We start from the raw sequence: 23,469 nt of genomic DNA on the forward strand, positions 1-23,469 counted from the left end.
TATGAAACAGGTAAGGTGACATTAAAATAGTACATCACCATGGCTGTTAAAAAAAAATGAAATAAATAGAGAAGCATTTGGTTTAATATCAAAGGAAACTGCTACAAAATACCAAATCTGAAGATGTAAAACTAACAAAACTACATCTATGGCAGGCCTTACTCACCCTTTGAACTGTTTCTGTTTCTTAAATCCAGTACATAGTCCAGTAATGCAGTGCCAGTCTTTTTTATTTTTTTTAAAAGCACAAATTTAAGGCACTGTTGGGTCGTCTGCTACCTAACGCAGCAGATTTTGAACATTTGAAATGTGCATCATTTGTACAATTTCACACTGCAAATACTGAATCCAACTTTCAATTCACTGCATTAAAAAAATTACATAATTTCTAGCATCTCTTGGAGTTTAAAAAAACAAACATTTTCTGAATACACAGGTGCTGAAAAACACACACGCGATCAGGAATCCCTAAGTTCAGTGAAGACTCCTCACAGGGGGCTGGGGGTGTTTAGAATAAAGTGTTACAAACCCACAACATTCGCACAGTACTCCTTATGACAAAAAGCGTGGTAGCATCGTATTGTGTGATCAACAGGTTCCGTCACGACAGGAAACACGAAACGCTCTGACTTCATAGTCCTGGTCTGGTCTGTTGGTCACGTACACACACACACAAAAAAAAGGTAAAGACACACACACACTGCTTGCATGAGAACAGGTGTGGAACTCCAATTCAATGCAGGGGGGGTCGCACCGGCAGCATAACATTACCCATCTTCAGAGAGGTAAATAATAAATGTAATAAGTGATAATAACTCTGGGATATATTGGATTATATCTGCAGTAGAAAGATTGCAGGTGACTGTTAAAGGTACACCCCTTGATTTTGTTACAATCGCTCAAAATCAAGGACAAAGGGAAAGAAAAGCCCGTTCATAGAAAACACGGAGCAAAGGAAACACACGGTGGCTGAATCCTCATTGTAACTGTGGCTCGGTTCTACAGCCCGAGCTTTACTGTGTGAATCTGTGCTACTGCAGCCGCTAAGGGACTCGTCGCCTCTGCATACACACGTACTCTGCTGTGGCAAATGAGCAGCAGCAGCAGCAGCAGCAGCATCAACAAACAAAAAAAAAATATGACCTTATGGTTTTGCTTTTAATAGAAAATATGTAATAATAAAGCTTGTACCACCATTCACGTGTATTTACAGGACACCCGCTGCATATCTGGTCATGCCTCCCTTGCTTAACTAAATAATAATAATCAGAGTAATAATAATAACAAGGAGTACATCGAAAATCAACATCCACGCTGTGTTGTATCGAAAGCTTATGTAGAGGCATACTCTGAAACATGCAGCCGTTTTTTTATACAGTGCCCAGATGAATTCCATCATGGGATGAGCTGGTTGCACCGTGGAAGAGAAGGAGGGAGGGCTGGAGTATCTGCACACATCTTAAATATTCCAGAAGAGCTTGGCTTCCTTGTTACATCCATGACATTTCTAATACAATGATTATAGAAAACCAACAACTGCAACGCAGAACAGCTTTTCTTGCAATTATCCTGTGTTGAAAAAAAAAAAAAAAATCCACAAACGGAAAAAAAGAAAAAGAACCAGCTCTCCCGTGGCACAGACTGAAGTCTTCCCCGTTATAAAGCAGCGAAGGAGCAGCAGCAGACTGGTGCTGTGACGCTGGGAGGGCACAGAAGAAAATGACGCTCAACCTAATGCTAATGGGCGTCTCATGAGAAGCCTGAAGAGTTGGCTGAGCCGTGTTGCTGCGGGCTGGCCGCAGTGTCCGTGGTGCCCGTGGCTTTCAGGTGGAGAATGGAGGCCCTCAGGGGCGTGCTGGAGCCCTGTGCCTGTGGGAAGCGCTGGTGGTATCGGTCCAGACGCAGATACTTTACCGTCACCAGTTTACCTGCCAAGATGAGAAGGAAACTGTCACTGACCACTCACAATAGTGTTCTTCGATACATTGAGCTTATCAGATGTCCATAGCTACATGTGGCATTTTGTTTACTGCGGTTTCAACACTTCTCCAAATACCTGGGTTCAGAGCTCCTCTCTCACCCCGAAAACTGGATCGCATCACTGCAGATTTAGAATAAAAGGTGAAGGAGTCCTCAAGTGTTTCCAGCCCCCGTTTCAAAAATATCCTAGATCAAACGTATACCCTAAAATAACAGCTTAAAAATCCGTTTTGAAGAAACAAACTTATAATTGGGAGAATGTGATCTGTCATCGCTCCCTGGAGGCTTGGAACTGCACTATGTAACTATGGTGTACCCTGCTGAACCATTATAAAACTGCTTTGTGACAAATCTCACCGTCCAATACCCAGAGCTGCAGTGAACAGCTAAGCTAACAGAGACAACTTGCTCGCTATTCTCAGCTTGAACATCATTGCAGAGGAAACGAAGGAGAGGAAAACAGAAATTGGCAGAATAAGAAACCTAACAAGAGTGAATGTGAAAGCATATTTTACTCATTGGTCATCATCAGAAGCAGGTAAACCCCTTTTCGAGGCTAAGCAAGTTAGCCAACACTTGAATGTGATTGGATACACACCATGCTCGGACATCGATAACTGCATCTATTATACTTGCTTACAATGTTGGCTTTTCTATCCCGAGTTGTGAATCTTGTAATAGGAACAAAGTGCAGCAGGCCCTCACAAACCATGTAACTTACGTATTGATCCATGAGCTCTGCACTACAATGTTGTTATTGTTTTTGATGACTGAAATGAATAAATCATAAATGCTCCTCAAGTTGGTTTCCACTGGCAACAGGTCTGCACTTGACTGCAAGCATCTGCGGTTGCGTGCTTTGTGACCGATCAGCGCTCAAAACTAATGAATTATTCAAACTGGATTTCCTGGATAGTATATCATCTTCTCACTTGTACCTGCGGCAGCGCAGCCCCTTGTTTTCTCACTCTGTTACCGCTGATGTGCTCTAAATGTAAGTGTTATTAAGTGGGTGCTTTACCATCGAACCAGGAGCCATGAAGTGCCTTGAAGGCTTTCCCTGAGTGCTCTGCAGAGAGACACTTCACGTAGACGCAGCCCTGTGGAGAGAGCAGGAAGCACAGTGTGATGTCGCTGTAGTCAGAAGTATGGATGTCAGACATGAGGGCAAGTTGCTCAGAGGACGGAGCGTACCTCTCGAGAGTTCTTGTCAACAGCGATGTGGACGATGCCGTCGTTGTCGCTGCACTTCTCCAGGATAGCCTCGTGGATAGCTAGATCCCAGTTCTCCCCGACCTCCCTGAAAAACAGAAAACACATGCAGGGAATTTACAAACGGTAAAATGGGGGAAAAGGAATGAGCTCCCGACAGCTCATCGAGGAGGCAGCAGAGACGATTAAACTCACATGACTGGGTCAAACATGTTTCTGATCTTCAGACATGGAGTCAGGCTGTTGGGGGGGGAATTCCTCCGGTCCAGAGGGAAAGCTGAAGGAGAGAGAGAGACGAGGTTTCAGTGAGCGCACAGCTGGATCAGCGCAGTCCACGGGTTCATGGTGATCACAGTGAAACGATATGACCCCGGATAAGAGCAATGTTTAGCTTCCCACTACATGATGACATGTTACCAAGGCCTATGAAACTGTAAAGTGCAGGGACCTAAGGTGGCAACATGCTTCATGCAGCGGCAATTTGAAACATCATGGTCTGAAGCAGCACAAAAACACCTCATGTCCAAAGGCTGCATACCACTCAATCTTCCACCTGTCCACCTCAAGAGAAGAGACAAGAGAAGACGTCTGTCGGCTCAGTGTCTGTAACAGCATGTACTGAAGCCACTTGAATTTTTGGCAGTGCTCAATTACCCAGATAATCCACTCCTCGCAATAACGTTATAGATCTTTGAGAGGTTTTGAGCTGTCATGGTAAAGTGCGCAGCCCTCTGCGCCCCCTTCTCTTTCTATGTCTTTGAAAAAGCCAGAACACTGTAATTGTCATTAGCACCAAATGTCATCTTCCCTGTTGGTCCTCTCTCCTCTCGTCGTGTGATACGACTCAGTTGCTCTGATGCGATGGAGCACACACTTTCACATTGACATCTGGTGACCTGGTTGCTACCACTGACAAACAAAAATGAACCTTATAGATTGTATATCTACAGTTGGTGTGGTCAGTGGGAAAGTAATGTGATTGCTATGTGCCTGTACACTGTGCCATCCCAGTAACTCAGACTACTGCAGCAACCCTACTGGTATCGTCCACAACTCTTTAGCACTGAGAGCAAGACAGGCCAGAGGGATTTTATTCTACTAATTCTGAAGAGCGCTTCACACATTGGCATACACTTGACGCAACTGATTCAATAGGATTTTTGATTGTGAACTGATTGACAAACAGGAGATCAGTGCCGATATCCTGCTCCACTAGTTATAAACAAGGAAAACTAATTGTGCTGTGTATGTGTCAGTTAGCACCAAATGAAATGGAGAATTAACATTTATAGACAAACGCCTAAGTGAATTTCCTGCTTTCCTGGTCCAGTATAATCTTGAGCAAGAAAAACAGTCAGTGCGAGTTACCTTTCCCCTGCCAGACTTTAGAGGGCATCAGTGAGCTCTTGTCACAATTGAGAGAAGGCTGTATCCACCTCCAGACCATGAAGTCTTGCCCACCGATCCTCTGATTCTCTGTTCGAATGCGGGACTCGTTGGCTGAGAGGAACCTCACAGCCCGCTCCCAAATCTTCTTCATTTTCTTTCTGTAAAACAGCAGAACCAGAACGTCTCACAAATTCTTCCTCACCTGAGACATCACGTTTTCTGATGTTGCATCCTTATTTAACTTTAAACATAAAGGCACAGAAGACAGCAGTAACTAAACATCATGTCCCCCAACACACACAAACACATTCAATGCATCTCTTGTTCCACTTCCTTGAAATAGGATTGTAATATGGCTCAGATCAACCTGTTGCATGTGTTTCATTGAGGAAAAAAGCTGTGTCGATCTGTAATCAGCTCTTCATTACAAATCTGTCTGAGGCAGCACCAGCTGAACGCTGCTGCACATGACTCCAGTCCTCAGATCAGTTCACTGGTTACCAGTCTCAGAACGAATTAACTTTAAAATCCTACTATTAGTCAATAAATCGCTGAGCAGCTTAGATCCAGAACACTTATCCGATCGGCTGAACCAGTGTGAACCTTGGAGACTGCTCAGGTCGGCCGGTTCAAGATTACCAGCGGCTCCTGAGGTTAAAACTTTCTAAGGTGAAGCCTTTTCAGCCTCTAAGCAGCCCAAATTTGGAACCGACAACCTAAGAATAAACAACATGCTGAACAGTTTTCAGGGGCATGTCTGGTCTGTCGTCCGAAAATGATTGTATTTGATCCAGTAAGTTTTGGTATCAAATTTCAGGAGTACACTGCCTGTCGTCCTCACCTATGTGGGCTGCATCTGCATAAACGTGACCTTGATTGGTCTGTAGACGGGTGTGCGTCTAATGTTGGTGTGTTGTCCATCTAGCTTTTGCATTTGCCAGCTTATTTTAATGAAGTGCATAGAAAACAGTAGTCTTTTAGATTTTAAGGAGAAAATGGATGAATGGTTTGATCCAGACGGAAGAAAACCACCTCTTTTGGTTTGGAATAAACTGAAAAGTCAGACGGTCCAAGCCAAATGAGGTAGGTGTTAAAGTGCCGCAAATCTTAACTCAAGATTGACAGTGGGACAGGAGCAGGATTTATAATCAGCCAGTGATTTTACGCCTAAATATATTTGTTGTACTTGAATCGAGCTGCGACAGCATTGGTACTGACCGTTCTTGAGGCTGGACCAGGGAGTCTCTGACGTGGGGGATGGGCAGGTAGGGCTGCAGGTCCTGGTTCTCTTGGCAAGCCTCACTGTGGCTCCTTAACACGTCTGTACATGTAAAAAAAAAAAAAAAACAGGAAGAATTACAGACTAAAGCAATATTATACTCTGAAATCTCAAACTTACAAAGTATTCACACCCTTAAATTAAATATTTTGTAGAAGCGAAGAATTTTGTCCCAGGGTATTCAGAGAGCTCCGCTGGTAAAGAGAACCCTACGGGAAACACTGTATTCAATTGGTTGATGGACCAGTGACTGTGTGGGGCCCTTACCGATGATCCTCTCCACCATGTCGTACATCTGCCTCGTCTCCTCCTCTTCTCTCCTCCAGCGATACTTGACATAGCAGACCACACTCCACACACAGCCTACCACTGCAGATATTCAGACACATACACAGGATGCACAATTCAAACACAGCAACTTGGGGCGTCTCGAGGCATAGTTAATGCACAGATAGCTCTGTCGTTTTGGACATCATATTTTTGGTCTGCTGTGGTTTGTCTCACCAACTGCGATGAGGAAGACTCTACTGATGACAGTGAGGAAGGCTCGGCGGAAGCGGCACGTGAAGGGCATCTTGGGATGTGTGGACTCCAGCCTGTAGATCTCAGACACGTCGGTCACTGGTTCATCGGCTACCTGTGCAGTCAGCCTACACAAACACACACACACAGACAGACACAGAGAGTGAGGACACATGTCACATACAGCGAGATGAAGTTTGTGATCAGCAACAAAATTTAAACTGTGTGTTACCTTATCCCAACGTCCTGTCCTGTCCGGACTATCCACTCCAGAGAACTGATAACGAGGTACTCAAACTCCTTATTCTGGGCCTAAATCAAAACAAAGAAGGGGTAACTGATGAGAGGGCCAGCATCAGATTCCCCCACACTAATGCTTCTATCACGGAACATCTTGCTTCATTTTGGCGGCTTTACTATCGGGTTTGAGCGGCCACACTGCTGCTCTTCTAAAAGTCAGCCTTGCCCATTTGCTCGCACACGGTGCAACTCAAAATAAACAGTGACGATTTTGTTTTTTTAATAAATATTTGCAACACTTCCTTTTTCTATTTCAAAGTAAAATCCCAGAGAAAAGAAATCCCTGCTCTTACAATATACCATAGCTGCTTCTTCATAGCATTTTCTTTAATCAATAAACCAATTGCGGAGCAAGTCAATCTTCCTTCTGTTTACGCAACTTTACAGAAATTATAAATCGGCTGAATCAACATAGCAACATGCACTTTACAGGAGTTTTGTCCTTGTGCCTCTGCGGTCATGATTATCCTGGTTGATGTTTTGCAGGTGGGAGAATTCCCACAGACACAATATTCAGAAGTGACCCATGACCCACTTCAGTAAAAACACTTATCAAGCTTCTCCTTTCTAATATGCAAGTACCAAGAATCCCATGGTCTCTTGCGGTGTGTGTTTCTGGTTAATGGGGACGTACCTTTAAATATGCGGAGGCCTCGTCTATGGACAGACTCCTGTTCGGACACTTCTGATCTCCACAGTCATGCTGGCCTGTAATCACAGTTTCAAACCATCAGTGAAGAGAAAAAAAAACACACCTCGGCTAAATTCATCTCAACACAATGTTTAACATCCAGTTTAGAGTAAAGATTAGCACTCCTGTCTGATTATATGAGACAGGAGTAAAGTTAAACTAAAGTTATTAAATCACATTAGATTTTGAATACTAAACAGTATTTCATGTATTGTGTACTCCCCGTGTATTTCATTAAGAATATACTAAAATGGAATACTTGATCTCCTTGCTTCCTCAACAGCCTCTGTTCTTCGAGGCCTTGAGAATATGCTCCATGACTACATCATACCCTCTCAACCGATTGGTCAGCAGCACATTCATGCCTCCAATGTCCTGTTCTACCACATCACTCCATGGATTCAGACGGTTGACTCCGTTTTGTGACTTCATCTGTCCTGTGTTGGTGAGTCTGTATCCCTGCAGCCTCTCATTACTTTTCTTAGCCTAAACGAGAGGAACCTGATGCGGTCTCTGCTGCTGTAGAACATCCGCCTTAATCTCGAACATGGTGTTCATTTGGAGAAGCTTCGCTGGTCACACAGTAAAGAGTGGTTATCTGAGTTGCTGTTACCTTTCAGTCAGCTCCAACCAGTATGAGCCTTCTCCTGTGACCTCTCATCAACACAGAGCTGCAGCTCACTGAAGTGAAGAGAAATGGCTAACCGATCATTGATGATTAATTAACTGAAGCTCCTACCCTGTATTTGCATCTTTTTTTGTTGCACCGCTGCACTCGATCAGCTCATTGGATAACGCATGAATAAGCGGGTGTGCAGATGTTCCTAATAAAGTGCTTTATGAGCAGTCAAACCACTGGATATTTTCAGTAAGATATAATCACATGTCATTATAAGTTCCTCTATTTCCATTACAACATATGCTGGCCTGAGGAACTCTCATATCCATTTGACTGTGCATTAGATGCAATGTTTAGTATCAGTCAGTGAACAGGTTCACATGCAATGTGCACAAAAGGTCCCTTTCACGCACAACATAGAGTGAAAGATTAGTTAACATTGTGGACTGTAGCTCGCTGACACCTTTCTCTAACCTTGACCTGACAAACCTTTAAAATACTTAAAGCACATTAACTCCCTCTATTGGATTAGTACCCGTTAATACTCATGATTGCATATTGATACTGTGACCAAAAGTATGGCACGCTTTTCTGTAGTGAAAGAGCTGTGAATAAACACACTCCTTGAAAATAAAGAACCGCTGCTCACTCTGTCATCGCAGCAACAAAAGAGAGAGAACCTTTCCTGAGAGAAAAGTCTTTTTTCAACACATCGAACAGTCACTCAGAAGACACAGAGGGGTTATAGCTACCAGCGATGTTGGCCAGATGGTCGTGTAGATTGAGCAGCAAGTTCAGGATCAGGTCCTTATCTGCCTTGTCCTGCAAAAAATTAAAACACACACCAACAGAAATACAGTTAATTTTTTATGTTAGAACTTTTTTGGCGGGATTTTGATTCGTTGGAAACCTGAAGGGAGGCTAAATATAAGCGGCTTCCTGTAGATTTCATACCGCCTCCATTTTCCAACAAATTCTAGTTCAGTGGAAACCGCTAGGAGTGATCCTGTTTGCCCTGGCTAAATTGATGCCTATAAGCGGTTGATTACTATAAAATAATTGCCTAGCTTCTGTATGATAGTACCAGAACATGAGGGAAAGCTAATGGCGCCACAAACAGACTCCGCTGCTCCCCTCTCGCTGTCTCTCCCTCACCCTCTCACACACACCCAGACGGAGCTGATGGCTCTGACCCTGTACAGCTTTAACGTTGATCATCACGTAATGATCGATACTTTTCTTGAACGAGTCAAATCTTTCTTCGTAGCTGCTCGTTCATTCATAATTCAGCTTGTCTCTCGTGATGACACACACACACATCGACACACGCACTCACACCAGCCTAAACTTAGCCAGGACAACCCCTGAATGCAATCTAGCAGTGATGTCTGGATCAATTTGTATGGCTCCAACACTGATTAGAGTCCTGTATCTGCAAAGTCTGAACAAACACCAGCTTCAGAACCGATATAAATCAGTCAACAGACAAGTTTATGTTCGCTAATGCTGGTCAAGGTGCTCACTGAGTTAACATTAACAGGAGCATCTGTTTTAACTGACTGATGCTATCTGAACGTTTTTGGATGCTGCTCTTTTGCATATGCTTGCACTTGGCAAATCCAGACACACTAGTGTTTGAACTTGGGAGTCACTCACTGGCGTGCCCATCAGACAATTTTCCACAAATGCAGGCTCTATATTTTCACTCACATGTGCAGCAGAGTGCTGCACTCTAGAGGCTAGCTGTCATATCGGGGCACAGCACTGCAGCACGAGAAGGCTGAGGTGGAAAAAACACATCAGAGTAAAGTAAGGATTGTATTTTGATCTGCTGTATTCTTGCAGATGCTAATCTATTAAAATATGCCTGGTTCGGCTCAGGGCATCTGGATAATCTAGAACCTGGGATTTAGGGAAATCTTAAAATGAATTTAAAACCTAATGCGAGTTATGAATAGTATTCAGTTCAGTTTGACCTGGCTCTACAGATCAACACTTATTGATGTAAAAACATCTGAAACAACACCCAGCCAGACGTTTGTTTCTCTTCAGTTTTCATGCCAAGTGCACATCACAGAAAATATCCGAAGCTTGAGGGGTAGTGTTGTTTCTGGGACAGTTTGCAGCAGGGCCAGGAGTAGAACCAGTACATTTCATTAGCATGGCAGCACTTCAACCGGGTCCACCACTCACATCCATCATGCTCATCTAATTCCAGGATGTTCACGTCGCCTTTCCTGGGCTAAACATGTTGAACAAAACTTTGCAACATAGCTGTTGTACACAGAACCCGAAGAGGAGGGGGGTCAAAGGAAAATATCTACTTACATAAGTCGAGTCAAAGTCGCTGCCAAAAGGGTGGCTCCTAGCTGCAAGGAAAACACAGAAAGTGGTAGAGTCAGGACAGAAACAACAGCATGCTCATTAAAAGTGCACGGTAAACCAAATACACCAGAAGAGCAAAAAGCACCAGCTGGATTGGTGGGAAGGAAAACTTGTACAAGAAGACGGCGTGTTTGGAGACATGAAATGTGAGCGAGGCGCAGACATCACTTCACACGTGAGTCAGTGTCTGTACACGAAGCTCAGCCCTTGAGGCCTCACCACATCAGCCAGGCACTTTGGAGTCTGAACAGAATGATACTGTACACATTATAATACTGAAAGAAAATGTCTGCAATCCCACATCTGGCTGTTTACTCACTGTGCGAGTGGGAAGCTGAGAAAAAAACTATGGTGAGGTTAAGTTAATAGTATTATTGGTTAAACACTAATTTGATCTCTGCAGAATAAATCCATGTGCAGCAGTGTGAAAGTAACCTGACTGTAATGTGTGAAATAAACTGTTTTAACTTCTGAAAGTCAAAGTAATGTTCAAGGTTGTAAACTGAAGTGTTATCGTTTGGCTTCGCATCCATTTCAACAACACTGGTTTTGAACATTGAGGGAAAACTGGTCACATTGGAAGAATGGATTCATACTGAGTTTATTACATCCAGGGTTTGGGGTTCAGTGAATCCAGTTCTTAGTTGGCAGCAGAACAGTGAGATCAGTGAAACCGCTGGCGGGAATGTGCAACACATCACCTGTCGGAATTGGTAATGTCCAAATTGGCCTAAGTTAAGCTTTATCATAATTATAGTTGTTGACTAATAATATCATTCCTGCTCCCCTGTTATTGCTGAAACCAGTTTGGATTAAAGAGGACTGCACAGTGAGCAGACCCACTGGGAGTGTGGAGTGTGTGAAAAGTGTGATGGTGCAGGGCAGCCTTGACAGACCAGCTCTGAGCCAATGTCTACAGACATCAGAAGTCCTTTGCTAGAGAAGAAATGCATAAGATCAATTTAGAAGCCGTTAGGGTCAGGACTGGATCAAAGCTCTCTCGAAATTCGTGGATTATGGTTGTCAGGTGTCTTGCTAGCTCCGGCCACCACAAACAAAGGCAGCGACTGCACCTGCAGGAGGGAGGGACAGACGGAAGACAGGACCTGTGCTCATGGTTTGCACTTGTTGACAACAAATCAGGCCTCTTCTTAGTTGAAGCAGTGAAAGCTCATAGCTGTACTGGATGATCTGTTGCTTGTATGATAGTTGCTGACATTTTGAACAACTGCTTCACTTTTTACACTGGTGAATAAGAAATTTGATTATTAATGGGAATCTCCTGAAGTTTGTACAAAGGACAATGTAGTGTTTTGTTTGCAGGACAGGCGGCTGTAATAGTCCACAGCAGCTCTGTCTACATGGGGTACACCACTCTTCTGAAGCCTGACAAAAACTAAACAAACACACAAACCCAACAACCAGGCCACATGTGGATGGATTACCCTGTCTGACCTAAACCAGTGGGCACATTTTACCCATTGAGGGGATGAATAATGGAAAACTCTGAGTGACACATCTAATCAGACACTTACTGACTCCATCCTCCTCCGAGGCTCCGGAGCCCCTCATCCTCAGGTACATGAGGCCCAGCAGCAGAAAGAAGAGGCAGGCGGCTGTGAGCAGGAACATGGACAGGTAGTGGGCGCTGAAGCTGCCGGGGGAGGCCACCTCTTCCCTTTTGAACTGCTGGAGCAGCTCGTCCTCCGGGCCAGACAGCTTCTGCTTCAGCGCTGCCTGGCTGTACGAGTGGTTGGGGGCGGTGTGGTTGGAGTGGTTGCCCCGGTACGGCTGGGACAGGCTGCTGTAGTTGGTGAAGCGCGGTCTCAAGCCGATGCTGAACCTGTTGGAGCCGCCGCCGCTTCTGGGGGAGCCGTCCTCGTTGTCGACGTGGTTGTTTTTGCCGGCGTCTCGTCTGTGGTTCTCGGCGAGGGACACGTAGATGGACTTCCTAGGAAAGTTTCGCCTCCCCGAGCTTCCCGGCGGGTCCGAGTCCCTTCTCTTCAGCTCGTCTTCCTCCCCCTCCTCCCTCCGACTTCCCACCATGTTTAGACTCCCGGGCGGGTTAACCTCTCTGGCGGCCCCTCCCGTCTGGGACCCTCGGGCGAACGCCGCTTTCGAGTGGCTCCGCCGAGCCTCCAGTCTGTCCCGCCGCCGGTCTTCGGCGCCAAGGGCCCCGAGCTCCTCCTCGTCCGAATCTGAGTAATCCCCGGCTAACTTGCTAGTGGCCGAGTGAGGCGCCCCGCAACCGTTTAAAGAGCGAGAGTTCTTCTCCGTCCCCCCCTCATAATCGTCCTCGTCTCCCGATTCGTCGTAATCCCCCCCTTCCGCCTCGGGGCTGGATCTTGCCCGAACCCCCCAGCCCAACGAGACACCTCTCTGTCCGTCCGGACCCGGGGAAGAGCCGCTGCTATTCAGCGCACTCCCGGCGCCATACTGACTCTTGTTCGCCCCGGTTGGCGTCGCGGCAGGCCTTATCTTCGGCTGCTGTTGAAACGCGGGGCTCCGGTCCGCCCTGCCGCTGTGATTGAGGCCCTTTCTCCTCAGTGGAGTTTCGGCGTCAGACTCGTCGGAACTGAAGCCGAGGACGGCAGACTTCCGGCCCGGTCTCCTGTTGGAGCTCAGGTGCGTGACGTCATGGCTGGCTGGCCTGAATCCCGCCGTGTTGCCGCCGCCAGTGCTGCTATTGACGGCCGCGGTGCTGCGCGTCTTCCCGGCCCGGGAGCCCCGCTGCTGCTGCTCTTCGCGGAGCTTCTTCAGCTTCTTCAGATACACGGGGCGGGTGTTCTCGGTGACCGGGCCCGGCGTGAAGCCGAAGAGCTTCAGTTCGGAGAAAAGCTCCTCATCCGTTAACTGCACTGACGCCATCTTAGACAAAACTCTGGGAGAAGGTTGTGTGACGGAAGTGACGTAGAGGTGAAGTGGCAGACGACCAACTGTGCTGCGTTCAAGGTCCAGCCTCCACAGTAACACTGAGCTGTTGACTGACCCTAATAATGCCCACATTCATGCTGAGGAGGAATTCATTACTGTTTCATTCAGGGAAAAACACACAGTTATATGCTTAACCCTGACCCACAACAAGGCTCACAGAAGTCTAGATTTACCGTCTGTGTAAATACATGAAATCTATTTTATATTTGTCATATTTTAATTCAGATCCAGTGGCAGGAAACATGGCCTAAAACATTTAAACACATGTATTTATATTTTACCATTTCCAACTTTCTATTCTTGTGGAGTATAACGATAGATAGATAGAAAATAAATCCCACAAATGTACAAACTAAATATAGTACATTAATTTCAAGCTGTGAAATTCCAAGTGTTATTTCTGTTTAAATATTTTATTTCAGAGAGAGAGATAGAATTTAAAAATGTATATTCCTAGTGTATTCATTAAAATTCTACCTTGTGATTAAACAAACCTCATTCATCCATTTTTTTGTATCCAATTCAAGCTAATTGAAATTGAGCAATTTGCATAACATCCACCAAGTGCCATTCAATGCACGTTGAAGAAGACCTCTCTTCCGTTTGTGCTTAGCAACATTACATGCGAATTACAATAATTCCATGTACATGTTTATACATCAGTCGTTATAATGTAAAAATAGTTATATCTATAATAGACTACAATTATCAATGGAATATATTTTAAAAGTGAAAGGATTTTTTCTGCCGCACAATCTCTTTTGATACACTGTGGTATTAAAACTACTTATATCAAGACTCAATGTTTACCACAAGTCATATTTGATGAGGAGGTAGAAATACTGAAGGAGCAATTTGGCTTGTCATGGTTTATTTTATCATGAAAAGCAACTCTCAAGCAATATCCCAAAGACCCTGTTCTGCTCGAATAAGCCAATGTGGTGTATGTAACATGTTCCCTTATGAGGCGATGAACAAGCCCTCGTGCAGAAAATCGGCAAAGAAATATAGCTCTGCTTTACCGAAAGAGGTCAGATATTCTGGCAGCAAAGCAAATGTCTACCCACCACTGTTCTAGACGTGTGCAGCTGTTCCCCCGCAGGCATTCAATAAAAGACCTAGGTTTGTGAGCGATATGAAAGACTAAGAAATCTGCCAAATTCCTGAATCTGTACATCTTGGAGATGTGCATGATGGTGTGGAAGGACAGCCAGTGTCTGAATGACGAGCCATTTCTAGCTTATTCTAATGCTCAGTGTGGATTAATTGATTCCGTCCGTTTAAAAATGTATCACCTTCACTAGGTGTGATATTGACAAGGAACATGTCAAGGATGAAATTCTAAGAAACAGGATTTTAACTGCACTATTGTCACTGACATTAATATATAGTATTTGTTTAAGTGTCTAAACCACATACACCTCACGGTCCAAACAGTCAGAGAGAAGAGCCAACCAGGAAAGACTTCAGAACCAATTCAGTTTCATCAGGCCTGATACGTTCTTACAGCTACATTAGGCCCAGCTACATCAGAATGCTCCATCCATTTTAATTTTATAAAACAAAATGGTATCTCAAGGCTCTTTGTAGAGCTGTCACCAGAACACGTCTGTAGCACTGATGCATAAACAGCAGTCTTCATTAAGTCGAGAGCTCTGTTGCCACACAGCGCTAAAGGCTTTCAGGCTTTTACAAACTGGTTGTGTGATTCAACTAGTTTATATTGAGTATTAAGAGGACTATATGTGCACATTCTTATTGATTTTAGGCATTTTTAATTGTCAGGACTCCAGACTGGTTCATTTTGATGACTCTGCTCCTCCCATTTTTTTTATCTAGCCACCAGATGTCCCCAAACCTCTCCCTGCCCCAGTCGCCTAACTCCCCACACATCATACACCTAACTGTAATAGGAAAGAATCACTGGGAGAAAACAAATGTTCTGTGGATAAGCAGGATAAATGTATAAGCCCTACGGTGGGCCACCGTAAACGCCCTATGAGTGAGGGAGAAATCTGATGATAAACCAACATGTGATGAAAGATTGCATTTAGTGCACATACAATGATTATTACACTCAAAGTATCATTCACTCATAGATTCATAGATAATCCATCAGCACAGTGAGGCTCAGTGTCTTGCCAAAGGACACTTCGGAAATACAGACCGAACGATCTGGGGACCGAACCACCGACTCCATGGTTGGTCGACGACCCTCTCGACCTGCTGAGCAAAAGTCGCCGTAAAAAAAAGAGTCAAGACTTCAGGCTGATTGAGCCGCCAAGTCCATTTTTCAAGAAGAGACGATGAAAAATGTGGTTAATTTCAATCTCTCTGAAACGTTTATTTATAGTGAGTGCAGCGTTGGGGAAATATTTTTTCCAATAAAAGGCATCAGAGGATTTAGTTTTTGTATCAAATCACAGTCTTCTCTTGTTATTCTGAACTCTTCTGATGGAATAGGAGTATAAATGCATCACTGTCAGAATTAAAATAAAATTGTTCAACTAACATGAAGCAGTATTAGTCGTTATATATTTATTTAGTGTGGTAATTTGGAAGCTCTATTCTGAAACCGGAAAGCCTGGAACTGTTTACATCAGTAAATTATAAACTGTTGAAGAATGACATCAGAGGCTAAACGAGGTTGAGCATTTGGAAAATATCTATTCTCCATTATATGAGGTAATTATCTGACTTCATAGTAATGTCACAATGACATCATTCTTACCATATGATCATAAATCATTAGTTCAGTCTATAGGAGCTTAAGGTTGTGTTTATAGTCCAACAAGATGCAGCGGAACTGTACGTGGAAAAATGCATTGTTTGATCATTTACATGCATGACATCCTTTTCGGATTTCTTTATTACGTCACTTATTATACGCCGAAAAATTATTTGCAGATATTATCCTGAATGAGCACCTCCATAAGTCATCATGTGGATAAACCCTTGAGCAGCTTTTTCTTCATGCAGGGTAAAAATTATTAAAAAAAATATTTTCTCTATCTCTCAGTAAATAATTTATTATCACTGCTTGGTTTGTACTATGCATTGTCGTGTACGTTTCAAAAAGAAAAACAGCATCTCATCTTTTTGAATTAAATCTGAAGAGATGCTGTCACAACACTCACCCATCTCTTGCTGCTTGAGATTGATACAATCAGAGGATATAATCACATAATATTCATGAAAAATCAACAGATTCAATTCTTCAAATCACTTTAATGCTTAACAATCAAGAGTTTGGCTACCCGGGGTTACATTCACGTCATAAAAATACAATATGTACAATCACAAGAATCAAAAAACCCAGACATGCACCAAACCTTCATGAAAAACCAGCATACAGTGTGTCATCATCTTCTTACATATTATACAACATTAACATATGTGAGGTGTGCAGGTCACTGGTGGAAAATTAACAAGTTATTAATGACATTGGAAACATTCAACAATCAATTTAATATGAGAATATATTAATAAAATCCCTTTTGAGATGTACGTAATGATACTTAAGAAAAAGGCAAACAAAACAAGTTAAGCATCCATCTGACCAGTTGGGTGCGCTAGTGGGTTCTAAAATAATGTATACGTTTAAGCCATTGAGCTTTGTTATAACATTAGGAGTAAATTCTGGATTCAAAACAAATCACCACTGATAAGGACATCCTCAATTTAAATGAAATCAGCAACCAAAAATAAAAAGAAGCTAGTCCCAATTAATTTCATTCAAGAAGATTCCTCCCTAAAATGTCACTTCTTATTTACGTCAGGACAGTAGAACTCACATGAACACAAGACAATCACAGCACGGCAGTATCTGTGGTTTTCCAGAAATGCTGAATGTGGTGTTGACGGCTTAGTGCTTCTTCATGGAGTCGAGGAGACGCAGGATGTGCAGGAAGAGGTTGACGATGTCCAGGTAGAGGTTGATGGAGGCCAGGATGTGCTCCTCAGGGGAGAGCTGCTTCATTAGCATGAAGGTGTCGTAGATGATGAAGCCGCAGAAGACCAGAGCCCCGGCAGCGGACATTAACAGCTCGGTGCTGTCGCTGTTGAAGAAGAACTGCAGCGACAACAGAGTCAGCATGGAGCGGGGCGAGGACTGCATCTAAGGCTATATCCGTACTCCAAAGGATTTGTTTGAAAGAGCATCACCTCTGCTACAGATAAGTGTGGCGTACACACTACATTGGAGATTTAGAGATGCTAAAACAGTTGTTAAATGCGGCTGGCCACGTTTAGTTTGAAACTCTGGCGCTGTGTTCTATTCTGTACAGGCAGAAATGGAGATGTTTTTAAAATTATGACATAAACACAAGCAAACGTTTGCTGATTGGGACTTTTCGGTCCTCACATAGCCTTCACTGATTTGTCAGGCTCCCATCACATGAACCCCTTATGCCCAGTGTATTTGAGCAGTCACGTGATATACGTTTTAAAGCATGATCGTATGGGCAGGGATTAAGACTGATACAGAGCCAAAATGCTTGAGTGGACAAAGATCAGTTTAGTTTATTAAATGCACTTTTTAAACAAAATCCTAGTTGTATGGATGACGCCTTATAGGGAACGGATTGTTGGCAATGTACTGAGCTGTGTATCTCAACTGCCTTAAAGATGAAGATGCACAACTTGACCTCCCCCTGTCTTTCACTCTTTTTCTCCCCTTTTATTACTGTCATATGAAACAGACATAATCATGTCAGGACATTCCACTCACCCTCATGAAGCCTGCGATGAGGAGGATCCACAGGCAGGCGAACAGGCTGTAAGGAACAGAACAGACAGGATACTGTAAGTCTGAGGGTATACCCCCAATAGAGCAGCATTGAGTTAAAAAAAAACATTGGGCAACCACTTGTAACGGGAGCCATGACGCACGCACCCAGCTCCCAATTTGCTGAAGTCTCTCTTGGACTGGAAGGTGTAGACTGTCAGTCCAACAAACACAGCGCAGGTCAGGCACAAAGCTTGCAGCACAGTGGAGTACTCATAGAAGGTCACTGTGGAGAGGAAACTGCAGTCAGGACAGTCTGCCAACAGGCTCTGGGGATGGAAACTATCAAATCCCTGAAAAGAGGTACTTACCGGCTGTGGCCACAGAAACCGCCTCCAGCAGGGTCTGCGAACAACACACAATTAATGGCACTTGTAGTTTGTAAGTTGACTAAGAGTATTTATTTAAGTGTCAATGCGCACCTAATCCATTATCTCAAACTGGTAAATATGGACGTAATTGGAAGGGGGTGAATAACCTAAACCTGAATGTTACGCAGACCCTCCTCAAATCTGGGATCAACATCTGTCCTTAGTGATCAAATCCAAGTGTAAAGGCTACCAAATATCTCCTGAATGGATCCTTATCTCTCAAATCCCATTAGTAGCTTGTGGTAACACTACATAATGATTAATATTTTATTAAAATGTTTAAACTCCTCTTTTGTAGATTTACTCAGCCCCTCCTGATATTCAGGATGCATTTCAACATCAGGTAAGAACAGACAAAGAGCTATGATTGAATCTCTCAGGACGGATGTTAATACCAGGTCTGAACTAGTGGGCATTTCTCTAATACGAAGCTAGTGAGATACAACAATTCAGTATTCAACATCCTGGAAATCAAAAAGAAAAGGCTTACAAACACAAGCAGCAGGTAGAGGTTGACTGGATGTTTGTGCCTGTACACGGCCAGGGCCACCAGGATAACCAGAGAGCCCAGAGCCGAAACCAGAACCACCGCAGGACTGAGGGAGGAACAACACCACAGTCAGACAACAGCACAACATCATCTTAAAAAGGTATAACCAAGCAAGATATACAAATTTAGATTCATGTAGGAACAGATGTTTCATTAACATTAACAATAGGATCATACAAACATACATTCAAGTGTCTTGCTTTATAACAAATCATAAATCAAATCTTGCTACTATGAACGGTAGGACCATCTCAAAATCCCCAAAACAATTTGCAATATTAAGTGAGGGAAGGAAGTTGAAAGAACGTGGCTAGGATGAGGAAAGGAGGGAAGAGAGGATGGAGGGATGAGGGAAGGAGTATAGTGGAGGAAGGTAGGGATGAATGGATATGGTTAGGGAAGGGAAAGGGTGTGTCAAAGAATCTGAGATAAATGGTGTGGTGAGTTGACCAGGTATATGTGAGATTGACATGTGATTAGCAGTGTGGTTAAGGCCTGGCCCAGCTCCCGTATCTAGCTAAAATAGTGAACTTCATTTAATTAAAAGGTGCAGCTTTGGATACGAAATGAGTCCTTAGCCCAAGTGAAGGAGTTCAAGTACCTTGGGGTCTTGTTCGCGAGTGAGGGTACTATGGAGCGTGAGATTGGCCGGAGAATCGGAGCAGCGGGGGCGGTATTGCGTTCGCTTTACCGCACCGTTGTAACGAAAAGAGAGCTGAGCCGCAAGGCAAAGCTCTCGATCTACCGGTCGATCTTCGTACCTATCCTCACCTATGGTCATGAGGGCTGGGTGATGACCGAAAGGACGAGATCGCGGGTACAAGCGGCCGAGATGAGTTTTCTCAGAAGGGTGGCTGGCGTCTCCCTTAGGGATAGGGTGAGAAGCTCAGCCATCCGTGAGGAACTCGGATTAGAGCCGCTGCTCCTTTACTTAGAAAGGAGTCAGCTGAGGTGGTTCGGGCATCTGGTAAGGATGCCCACTGGGCGCCTTCCTTGGGAGGTGTTTCAGGCAAGTCCAGTGGGGAGGAGACCTCGGGGAAGACCCAGGACTAGGTGGAGAGATTATATCTCAACACTGGCCTGGGAACGCCTCGGGATCCCCCCTTCAGAGTTGGTCAATGTGGCCTGGGAAAGGGAAGTCTGGGGCCCCCTGCTTGAGCTGCTCCCCCCGCGACCCGAACCCGGATAAGCGGACGAAAATGAGATGAGATGAGATGAGCTTTGGATACAGAGTGAAAGGACCATACAGTAAAAAGGGCCGTGCAAGAAACTGTTGAATTGTCATCTTGACATTCAGTGCTTTGCATCTGGGTTAGAAAAACTCTCTCACCTGGCGTGGACGAAGTCCTTGATGGGTTGGGAGAACATGAAGAGAGCGGAGGTGGCCGTGGTCAGAATGATCTGCAAGCTCAGGAGGCTGTACACCTTCCTCAGGAAGTCTGATCGATGAAGACAGCAGTGGAGACCCAGCGTTACAACAACTTACATGTATTTCTGAACCAGAGGTATACAGAGGATACCCTTCATTTACCCAACAACAGCAGCAGCTACAAATAGAGTGTGTGTGTGTGGTCCAGGTATTACTCATCTTGTTTTTATTGTGTACAATGTGTATTGTAGTTAGGAATAGATTAGGGCTAGGCATGAATTGGGCATGTTTAAGGATAAGGCTTTGGTTAGTCTGTCCACAATGAACAGGAGTCAATGCGAATGAGGTGTATGTGTGTGTGTGTGTGTGTGTGTGTGTGTGTGTGTGAGTGTGCGTCTGTCTTTAGTTATGGGGGGGGATTTTGGTTGGATACCATCACTGTGAGGACATTTTGACTTTGTGAGGACATATTTGCTGGTCCTAACTAATTCCAAGGCTTGTTTGAGTGTGTGTACATGAGAGCATGTGGCCTAGTGGTTAGAGTGATGGTTCTCCAACAAGAAGGTTGCCGGTTCAAACCCCACTCTCTCCCAACTGCATACCAAAGTGTCCTTGGCAAGATACAGAACCCCTTAAAAAATGGCCCCTCATGAATGTTGAGTGTACTCATTGTAAGTCGCTTTGGACAAAGGCGTCAGCTAAATGACATGTAATGTAATACAAAAGCTGAGATTCAAAGTAAATCTCAGCTCGACCTGTGGGTGTTTGAGACTCATCAGATATGGCATGTACTTACAATGTGTATAAGCAGGTTACATATTTATGGGGAGAGCGTGGCCTCGAAGGTTGCCACTCTTTCCCAAGACACTGAACCCCTAAAATGGCCCCTCATATATGCTGAGTGTTCTAACAATGTAAGTCGCTTTGGACAAATGTGTCAGTTAAATGACATGTAATGTAATGTAAAGCATGTCTAAGTTAATGTCTAAGTAAATGGTCGACTTGAGTCTGCACCAGTATTACCAGCTTGTTCCACTCAAAATGAACTTGTCCAGTGGGGATTTAAAGCCAGCAACGGCAGGTACAGCTTTTACATACAGTGCTCATTACGTAACAAAAACCAAACCCCAAACAGGAAACCACATGTAAACAGTGACACCGTTGAAACTATCATGGTGCAACTCTCAGTGTTATCTCCCAAACACTGGTCGTCTATCCAGCTAACACGGTCCAGTCTCTGCTAGCATGTGTCTGTTGACGCTTTAACAACAATACAGTGATGGTCATGTTCAGTATTTATCAGTCAGTATTTATAAGTTCTCAAAATCGGTTTCCACAGCTGTTATCCTGCTAACCATCCTTTTACATCCATATACTATTACTCTTTAATCTGAGTACACTGCACTGTTATTTTACTGTCTGCGTACATTACACATTGCACGGATGTCATCATTGTTTCTGTCTTGTTTCCAATTGTGACTCGATTATTCTCCATGCGCCTTTGAGTTGCACTCCGGGGACAAGCAATGTGGTTTGGAATAAAATTGAATTTTTAAGCTGTAAACGTAAAGCCTTGGTTAGCGTAGCCTCGGCTAACGTGGATAGATAGCCGTGAACGCTGCGGACCTCCCATTTCTCCACTCACCCATTCGTATCTGGACACTCGCTGTAGCAACGTTGGTGCCATAGTTGAAGTCGTCTTCAATAGAAGACCGGGGGTACTTTTCGGCACTCATCTTGTCGCTCCTTGGTTTCCGTCGCTCAGCTGGATAACACTGGACTCAGGAGCACCCGGAAGCAATGTGACGCTAAAGATGACGACGCGCCCCTCCCTTGCCTCTGATTGGATTAGGTTTGGGCCAGAAGAGCGATGATTGGTCCGATTGATGAATATAATATAATTAGGAGTGTCGTTATTAACGAGATAATGAGTGTTGATAAATTTGTGGAATTAATACATTAACGTTTTTTATTCATTAACGCATTCACGCATGCGCGGTATGACCCGCTCCTGGTACTCGGCCCATCAGTGATCAGCTGCGTCATGACCAGAGCAGAAGCTGCGGTTGGTTTGTAACCGAGCTGCAGAAAAAAAATAAAGAGCAAACAAGATGTCCCAATAGTTTAGGATAAAGGTTCTTTGACTTTGATAAAGAAAAAGGTCTAAATAACAACATTTGCTCAGAGGCATAGCAAAGAGAGAGACCCATTTAATTATGGTATGGTATGTTTTAGTTTGATTTTATTTTTGAATCTTAATAACTCTATCATTTGGACTTGTCATCGATAAAAAAAACAAAAATTTTAAATGTATTTATCCGCCCTCTGTCATTTATCTTTCCGTTCCCACAACAATGTAGAGAGAAAATGGGAATTGTTCAGGCATTTAGAAGTGATGATTAATCAGTGTAATCAAAAAACATTTTAAACGTTTGACAGCCCTAAATATAATAAAATATAATACAATTAAATACAATTTAATACAATCTAAACAATTTAATACAATTTAATATGATATAATACTTTTGTTGGTGAATTTACAACTGTACATATGAAAGTTTGCTCCACAGCAGCCAAGATGAGCTATTATCGTTTTCAGCTAAATACTCATGATAATCCAAAGATGAGTATTTTTAGATGAACCAAAACTGGAGGCAATTCAATGAGATCGGTACTTCAAGTAATGCAAAAAGTTCCTGCTGTGATTAACTCGCTGAAACACTTCAAAGTCGTGTCACTATAGAGACCCAATTAAAAAAAGAACATAAGATTCATGACAAAAGAAAGAAAGAGAGAGAGAAAGAGAGAAAGAGAGAAAGAGTATAATACATTCATAATATCCTTGAGTGGGTTACAGGATAAATTGTGAATGTGTTCATGTGTTTTGTTTTTAGGATAATAAAAAACTGGTTCACCAGGATTGGCAAATAGATGACTCAGTGACACATGGTTAAGTTTAAGGCACACCCATAGCGCACCAATTAAATGATCACCATGCTCTATCCAATACAATATTCCTCAGGAGAAAAAAAAGTGCCTATCATGACACTTGAACTATAGGAAAGTTTGAATACTTTTTTAT

General features: G+C 43.6%; 2 protein-coding genes across 2 annotated transcripts; both read right to left on the reverse strand.

The window, feature by feature from the left end:
* Positions 1-66: 66 nt before the first annotated feature.
* On the reverse strand, positions 67-13,279 carry lemd3 (LEM domain containing 3). The gene is made up of 13 exons (XM_062382812.1): positions 11,913-13,279; positions 10,321-10,361; positions 8,745-8,814; positions 7,317-7,390; positions 6,615-6,694; positions 6,365-6,510; positions 6,128-6,229; positions 5,800-5,902; positions 4,561-4,739; positions 3,388-3,469; positions 3,175-3,280; positions 3,002-3,080; positions 67-1,928 (listed from the first exon to the last, which is right to left on the reverse strand). The coding sequence occupies exons 1-13, from the start codon at positions 13,243-13,245 to the stop codon at positions 1,750-1,752; spliced, it is 2,574 nt and encodes an 857-aa protein (XP_062238796.1). The 5' UTR covers positions 13,246-13,279; the 3' UTR covers positions 67-1,749.
* A 3,240-nt stretch (positions 13,280-16,519) lies between these two features.
* tmbim4 (transmembrane BAX inhibitor motif containing 4) lies at positions 16,520-22,195 on the reverse strand. Its single transcript, XM_062383006.1, has 7 exons — positions 22,033-22,195; positions 20,349-20,457; positions 18,959-19,064; positions 18,409-18,442; positions 18,206-18,323; positions 18,041-18,086; positions 16,520-17,383 (listed from the first exon to the last, which is right to left on the reverse strand). The coding sequence occupies exons 1-7, from the start codon at positions 22,121-22,123 to the stop codon at positions 17,177-17,179; spliced, it is 711 nt and encodes a 236-aa protein (XP_062238990.1). The 5' UTR covers positions 22,124-22,195; the 3' UTR covers positions 16,520-17,176.
* Between the last annotated feature and the right edge of the window lie 1,274 nt (positions 22,196-23,469).

This window comes from Platichthys flesus, chromosome 23, assembly GCF_949316205.1.
Source record: "Platichthys flesus chromosome 23, fPlaFle2.1, whole genome shotgun sequence".
NCBI lineage: Eukaryota > Metazoa > Chordata > Actinopteri > Pleuronectiformes > Pleuronectidae > Platichthys > Platichthys flesus.